At 42.3% G+C, this 8,153-nt stretch overlaps 2 protein-coding genes across 2 annotated transcripts in view; both read left to right on the forward strand.

Annotated features, from left to right (window-relative positions):
- LOC310952014 (aquaporin-4) overlaps positions 1-2,773 on the forward strand; it is a gene marked incomplete at both ends in the record, with an annotated part of 3,399 nt that extends 626 nt beyond the window's left edge. Inside the window, 5 exons of the mRNA XM_083920501.1 lie at positions 1-169; positions 878-1,039; positions 1,141-1,305; positions 1,472-1,552; positions 2,558-2,773. The exon at positions 1-169 is cut by the window's left edge and continues 23 nt beyond it. Of these exons, the coding sequence (XP_083776627.1) occupies positions 1-169; positions 878-1,039; positions 1,141-1,305; positions 1,472-1,552; positions 2,558-2,773 (793 nt within the window). The remainder of the gene's footprint in view (positions 170-877; positions 1,040-1,140; positions 1,306-1,471; positions 1,553-2,557) is intronic.
- Positions 2,774-6,671: 3,898 nt separating this feature from the next.
- On the forward strand, positions 6,672-7,893 carry mipb (major intrinsic protein of lens fiber b; the record flags this gene model as incomplete). The annotated part of the gene is made up of 4 exons (XM_083919984.1): positions 6,672-7,031; positions 7,287-7,451; positions 7,535-7,615; positions 7,708-7,893. 4 exons carry the CDS (start codon positions 6,672-6,674, stop codon positions 7,891-7,893), a joined length of 792 nt encoding a protein of 263 aa, XP_083776110.1.
- Positions 7,894-8,153: the final 260 nt, after the last annotated feature.

Here is an 8,153-nt window from a genome sequence, read left to right on the forward strand (position 1 = left end):
TGCCATTCTTGCAGAACTGCTCGGCACCCTGATTTTGGTGAGCGCCGTGCTGGGTGCCTCTGTGCCAGGCCCCGGAGAGGCCCCCACAGGACCCCTGTACCCAGCAGTGGCAGTCGGTGTGTCGATTATTGCACTGGGACAATGTTTTGGAGAAATAAGTGGTGCACAGGTGAACGTTTCACAATTGTTTTTTTCTTTCTCTGATTCACTGTTTGAAAAGTCCTTACTACAATGTACTGTACAAATGCTCACTGTCAAGTAAAAGTCCTACATTTAAAATCCTTCAACATACTTAAGTCAAAGTTCACAAGTATAATTAGCTTAATGTACATAAAGCATCATATAATGGCATTGATAGATTGTTAATACTAATGCATGAGTGTGTAAGCAGCATTTTATTATTAGTTTAAACTACTTTTCCATTAAATTTAGTGGAGTAAAAATTACATATCCCTCTGAAATATTGTCAGATAGAATTATAAAATATCATACAAATAGATATACTCAAATAAGGTACAAGTACCTGAGTAAATATACTTCCCACCACTGGCAGTTGAGTTTGTTACTATGGTGGCTGAGACGTGTCGAACAAAATTCATATACAAAACACTATGTAAATACGAAAAACACAAACACATTAATGGTAAACACAAATGCAAAAGCCACAACACAATAATCAGCACGTTTCATTGTCAACATCCATTGATGCTCACTTTTGTTGTTATGTTTTGTTTTTTGCATTGGAGTTTTCCGTTAACTTTTTTAGGATTTGCAAAGCCTCGTGGATATGCAGTTTGTTCGGCACGTCCCGGCCCCCATACTTTTCCAAATTCATAACTATACTTTATATGTAAGTGTGTCTGTGCTCTCTGATCAGGTGAACCCCGCAGTGACTCTGGCTCTGTTGGCCACGCGGAGACTGGAAGTCCTCAGGGCTGTTGTTTATATGGCTGCACAGTGTTTGGGGGCCACTTTAGGAGCCGGGGCCCTCTACCTGGCCCTGCCGGTCAAAACCACTGCAGACCACTTCATCAACAAGGTCGGCCCTCAGATTATTAGTGGCTTACCATTAAAAGCAGGAGTGACATTATATTGTTAAAGAGTTATTCACTCCTTACAGTCCTCTTTTACCTCACTCAGGTTCCTATAGAGCTGAATGCAGCTCAGGCTCTGGGCATCGAGGTTTTGTGCACCTTCCAGATGGCCTTCACTGTGTTCTCAGTGGAGGATCAGCGACGGAGGGAAAACCCAGAACCAGGAAACCTGGCAATTGGATTAGCACACACTGCTGGAGTACTAATAGGGGTAAGAGTAGCTTTCATACAGAATGATGTTGCACACTTACTTAAATCACTGATCAATTCTGCTACGGTTAATTGGTTAAGTTATGTTGTAATATAGGTAGTTTTTGTCAAACCTCAGGATGGTACAAAATGCACAAGACACAGTGTATGTGTTGTCTTTCTATCAGGGGCGATTCTCCGGTGCGAGTATGAACCCTGCACGTTCTCTTGGTCCAGCCATCATCACTGGCTTCTGGGAAAACCACTGGGTGAGAGAGAGCCTTAAAATACACATCTGTCTGTGTGGAAACACTTGTGCGACTGATTTTTCCAATGCTCCTTTATAGTTATCCAATCATAGTCATAGTCATGTTAATGACAATAATAATTAAAGCAATGTCATTTACTGAATAAGCCAATTCAATGAATATTTGACATTGATTAAAGTATAATGGTGGAAAAGTAACTAAGTACATTTACTGTAGTGCTGTAATTAAGTAATATTTTGAGGCACTTACACTTTACTCAAGTATCTCTTTACTTTATACTTTCACAGGGGAGAATACATTTATCTGACAGCTGTAGTTAGTTACCTTTCCGATTAAGATTTTACATTAAACATACATAAAATATGATGGGGCCTGGTAGTGGCCCCTTGTCCCACGTTTTAGATGTCTATGAGTTGTTTTTGTGACTTCTCAAGGCCCAAAGAGGTGAAATTATGCACTGGAAAAAATGCAAATATTAGAGAAAAGTCTTAAAAAATGACTGTAACATAAATTATTATATTCTTCCTTCTTTTGTAAAACACTTTATGCTGCATTGTGTGCCAAAAAAGGTGCTATATAAATAAAGTTAATCAATTCTATTATTAATCATCTTTCGACCCATCAGATTTACATGGTGACCCTCTGAAGGGGTCCGACCCCCATTTTGAGAACCACTGAACAAATCTGTATATAAAGTTTGGTAATATTTGATGTTTTTTTCTGCAGAATCAGTATTTTTCTATATATAGCTGCTAATACTTCTGCACTTTTCATTTTGAATGCAGGACTTATAATGGAGTACATTTACATTATTGTATTTTACTTAAATAAAGGGTTTGTATATTCCTCCAACACTGTATAAGTTTGAACATTGTCACAGTTGTAAAGCTCAACTGAGGTGATTTTAAGTTGCCTATTCATCGCACAGATAAATTGAAAGCATCCCTTTGTCTCCACACATCTTTTAAATCTCATGAATAATCATTTTCTTTTGCCCTCATCCAGGTTTATTGGATCGGACCAGTAATGGGCTCAGTATTGGCTGGAGTGTCCCATGAGTTCTTCTTTGCACGCAGTGCTTCTCGGCAAAAGCTGGTGGCATGCCTGACCTGTAAGGACATCGAGATTGTGGAGACGACCAGCATGACCGGATCATCTCTATCCATAGTCACACAGAACGCTATGAGAACCAAGCAGGCCAACAAACAAGAAAACAACTGAGGACACATGCATGAAAAACACCACATACATCCTGCAATACAACAGCTATTTTTTATGCAGACGCATAGTGTACAGTTTAACCATGAGCCCATTTAACATTAATAATATATACATGGATACAGTGATCCAAGAAGAAGATATACTGTTTCAAGTGTTTTTCATTCACCTTATGAATTAGGTTAAGTAATAACTACAATAATTGACTTAAGCAAAAGTTGTAACACCTAAAGTGAAAACTCAAGAGCGTCTGTAGCTCAGGTGGAAGAGCAATTAAACAATCGTCTATTAATTGTAAGACTGATTGTAAGTTTTAACACCAGCTCTTCCTTTTGAAGTGTTCGTGGTCAAGACACTGAACCCTGAAATGAATTGCAAAGTGATTAATCAGCTGTTTATTTATGTAATTTATTTTTATTTTTATAAATGTCAGAAAATTTGGAGAAAGTCAGTTTACAGTGAAAAAAGCAAATCGTCACATTTTAGAAGATGGAATATGTGAATTCTTTGCTTGAAAACACGATTTATTGATTATCAAAATAGTGATATTTTGGAAATACAAGATTTCTACCCCAAGAAAGACGTATTTTATGAGTCAAAATCCAAATAGGCTAACTACTGCTGACAAATAAATGTGGTTGAGATAAAGTGCATAATATTTCCTAAACTGGTGTGGTCTGAGCAACTGCGGCAGAAGTAGGGGGGCAGTAGGTGGGAAGGAGCCTGGGCCCCCCTACTTTACTCCCCTGGCCTGATTTGGCATCACGTGTCTATTTTCGGTTTAATGGCATTATTCGTCTACATTAGCCAGCATTAGCCACCAAAAGCTACCGATCATAAGCACCCTAAACCTTTTATTCAGCTGGGTAAAATATATTTTTTGCTACTTAAGTCAACTTTCTGATCGTCCTTTCTTCTTTTAAAGTAATTTGGGGTTGTTGACATAGGCTTCCACATAAGACTGTATTTTCCTGAATATCTGCAGGTGTCCTATGTTTATTTAATTTTCAGGAGACCACAGAAAATGTAACACATATGTCTGCCAGTAAATAAACTAACAAAGGGAATGTTATTACAAGTGTTCATCTGGCCCATTTCAGTGAGTCCTCCTTTCATTGCGACGTTAGCCCTCACATTCTGGATGCGTTCAATTCTGGCTGAAACAAGTCTTTCCCTGTTGCTTTTTGTTTCACACGAGCAGAGAAAGCTGCATTTTAAACTGGCTGAATGTGACCTTTGAGGTCCTAGTGGCCTGTCATTAGTGCATGAAAAGGTGCAACCAATATTGTGAGATTCAGTATTGTTACTTTCAAATTTGCACATCATTAAAATGTATAATGGAGACTCATTGAAAAACACCCTTATATTTGCCATTTTCAGTTGCATGGTGCGTCTGTGAACGCTTTGAAATGCTAAAGAGGTACTTGCACTGCATTGTGGGTTCAATTATTTTTCAATCAGTCCAACGTGTCTCTCATGTCTGTGCCTGTAAGCGTCCGTCTCTTCTCTTAGGCCTCCTGTTCATAATGAAATGGACTTTCATACCTCTGTAATGGCTCTGACGAAAGAACACCTTCAGTGGAAATAAGCTTTGTAATATAATGGATACAGTGTGTGTGTGTGTGTGTGTGTGTGTGTGTGTGTGTGTGTGTGTGTGTGTGTGTGTGTGTGTGTGTGTGTGTGTGTGTGTGTGTCTGTGTGTGTGTCTGTGTGTCTGTCTGTCTGATTCACAATATATTCACTTTTGCATCATTATTCCCATTTTCATTGCAAGGATCTGTATCAGACATATTTTTTCTTTAGTCTGTAGAATACAACTTGATGGTCTGGGACATCTCTGCAGCACCAAAATACTTAATTCAGAATAGAATGTCAACACTTATTTAGCCTTTAATAATTATGGCACTAGTCTATATTGTGACTTTGATAGAATCCCCTGTTTTGTGATATCCGTCTCTATAGCATAAAAATATATATATATTTTTTGCGATTTGAATGAACTGATCCTTTAAAATTAATATAACATCACTTATATTTATTATGTATAAATATTCATAATTGATGTAAAACATACTGTGCACTGTATTATCTGTATTTGACTGCAAGTCTTAAATAAAACCATGTCGGTATCACTATAGCAGACACATACATAAACTATTTACACACACACACAGAACGTGCACAATAGCTATAACTGCCACAGTGTCGCCAGCATTTTGTATTGTGTGTGTTCTTTCTAACATGTATAAAAGGGAGTCAAAACGGCAAACTCAGCCTTCTGCATTCACCCCCCCCCCCCCTCCCTCACCCCCCAGCAACAGTGATGGCTCTCGACTGGTCAGCGTGATGCCCCAGTAACCTCCCCTCCAAAACTCTCTAACACGCACGCATGCATGCACGCACGCACGCACGCACGCACACACGCACGCACGCACGCACGCACGCACGCACGCACGCACGCACACACACACGCCGAGCACCTCCTAGAAGCCCCGGTCACAAAAGAATACACATTCCGCTGTGTTATGTAAATGATTGTTGTGGATCTGTGTTGTTCCACACTTTCGTTAGCTCTTTCTTCACCTTCTGGTGTCTCCACTATGTTGCCGTCGGCTGTGGCGTGGTGCCAGTGACGGCTCTGAGCTCTGAGGCAATGTCAAGTTCAGGTCTTAGTGTTCATATTCACAGGCCTGTGCACCGACTGCTGCCTCCTTTTGATGACTGGTTAACATATCGCTGGTGTAATTGTCTCCAGAACAATAAACAGAAGCAATAAAATGTGATCACAAACTTTAGCATTGCAAATTTAAGACAATGCTGTAGTTTGATATGTATTTTTGTCTTGTCTCTGTCCATACGTACGGCATAGGTAGCCTATATGCTGTTAACAGACAATGGTTTCACAGGGTCAGGCATTTCAGTGTATGGGTCAGTTCAGCGCTGTTAGCTTTGGGCACTTCCGTCCGGGGCCCCAACTGTATTATCTGTGTATATGTCTATGTGTGTGCGTGCATGTGCGTGTCTTTGTGCATGCGTGTTTGTGTTTTCTGTCCTTGTCCATCAGCATTTGTGTCCCCTGATTATGACAGTTATGATATGTCAACAGATGACATATGCCCCCAAAGAAAACTTTCTCCTCCAGCTGCTCTTCGCCGTGGCTGTTCCTCAGAGTTTCCAACTATGCCACTGAATATAAGATACAAATACTTCCTGTTGCCTGTCCTGTGGTTTGATCCACAATTTCTATCATAATGTATTTCACAGATTTTCACTCATTTTTCGCTTTATCTGTTTCTCTTCTTGGATACACTACCTCTCTTTTGGTCTCGTTCCGTTATAGGGGGGCGACAGAGGGGTTAAGTTTGTTTGATTTAGGATGTCCAGCACTGCCGCCCCCCGCCCTTGGCCTTACAGAGGGATTATGGCGTCAGCTGGGGCCCCTGGGGGGTTATTATAAAGCCCCTGTCTGGCCCTCTCCCCTCCGTCAGAGAGGCTAAAAGGTCCACCGGACACTCTGTCTATCCCCATCTCTACTTTAGAAATACCCCTTTAGCATTGATGCCCACCTCCTCTTGACAACTCATCCCACCTGAGATCTCTCCCACATTATCTCACACCTATGTCTTTGCGGCAGGTGGACAGAGGTGGCAAGCGAACGTAGCTGAGTTGACTTTACCAACCCAGTTCACGGCTTGGTAAAGATCCGTTGATTGGATTCGTCTGTTCTAAAATCCTGTTTGGTTTGAACTGACTCTCTGAGTGGTTTTGGTCAGCCAAATTAGCTGACTACAAAAGGGAGATCCTTTTTTTATTTTTGGAAGAGGACAGAAAAGGTACACATTTATCTTTACTTTTAAAGAATCTTCTTTGTCTAGTGGAGAGGCTCAAGTGAACAGTCACCATGTGGGAGTTCCGATCCATGAATTTTTGGCGGGCAGTCTTTGCAGAGTTCTTCGGGACCATGTTTTTTGTATTTTTCGGCATGGGCGCTGCCCTGCGCTGGACCACCGGGCCTCATCATGTCCTTCATGTGGCCCTGTGCTTCGGGCTTGCAGCTGCTACTCTCATCCAGTCCATCGGCCACATCAGCGGCGGCCACATTAACCCTGCCGTCACCTTTGCCTACCTTGTTGGCTCACAGATGTCTCTTTTCCGCGCCATTTTCTACATAGTCGCCCAGTGCCTGGGTGCTGTAGCTGGGGCTGCAGTGCTGTATGGTGTCACACCTGGCAACATGAGAGGCAACATGGCGATGAACACGGTAAGGACCTAACATGGAGGTTTTCAGAAAGCAAATACATGGCCTACATTTTAGAGTTTAGGAATTTGTCAGTTCAGTAAAGCAATCTATTGAAACCATAATTTTAAATACCAGAAACAACATTTCTGGTATCTATTTTCAGGAGCCCATATGTGTTATTAAATAAAAGAGAAATTCCAAAGTATATGTTCAATCCAGCCTCTTTGATTTCTTTGATTTATGCAAACTTTTTTTCACTTGCCTGTGTCTCTCCAGCTGCAGCCGGGCATCAGTCTGGGAATGGCCACCACTGTGGAGGTCTTCCTCACCATGCAGCTTGTGGTATGCATCTTCGCCGTGACCGATGAGAGGAGAAACGGACGACTCGGATCTGCTGCCCTATCCATCGGCTTCTCTGTCACCATTGGGCACCTCATGGGGGTGAGACACATGGAAACATAGATATTAAATTACAGCTAAATATTTTTAAAACACAACACAGTAACAAGTGTATTGGGTTGTAGATGTACTACACCGGAGCTGGAATGAACCCTGCCAGGTCCTTTGCCCCTGCTGTGCTCTTCAGGAACTTCATCAACCACTGGGTAAGAACTGCAACAGCACTGCAGATAAAATCAATCTGAGCAGGAATCATGAATGAGTGAAGACTGTGTTGACTGATGTTTGCTGCTCGCAGGTGTACTGGGTCGGGCCTATGATAGGAGGTGCAATGGGCGCCCTCCTGTACGATTTCATGCTGTTCCCACGCATGAGAGGTCTGTCCGAGCGCCTGGCCACACTGAAGGGCAGCCGGCCCCCTGAGAGCGAGACCCAGCAGGACACCCGCGGGGAGCCCATCGAGCTCAAGACGCAAGCCCTATAAACCTGCCCCAGCCCCCTTCTCCGACTAGGGATGAGGGACAAGGCCCGGAGCAACGCCAACCCCACCTCCACTACCCCCCCATGCCTTCACACATCGCACAAGACTAACCCAAATACTCACATCTAGACTAACACCACACAAACATGTTCTCAACCTTCAACCTCAACACACAACAAGACTCCTCTACCCCCCAGTCCTCACTCTGTATTCTGAACGGGACATTGTGTTTTTGATAAATGATGACCAGAGCCCGAACCAGC

Source organism: Echiichthys vipera (genome assembly GCF_963691815.1).
Source record: "Echiichthys vipera genome assembly, chromosome: 9".
Taxonomy (NCBI): domain Eukaryota; kingdom Metazoa; phylum Chordata; class Actinopteri; order Perciformes; family Trachinidae; genus Echiichthys; species Echiichthys vipera.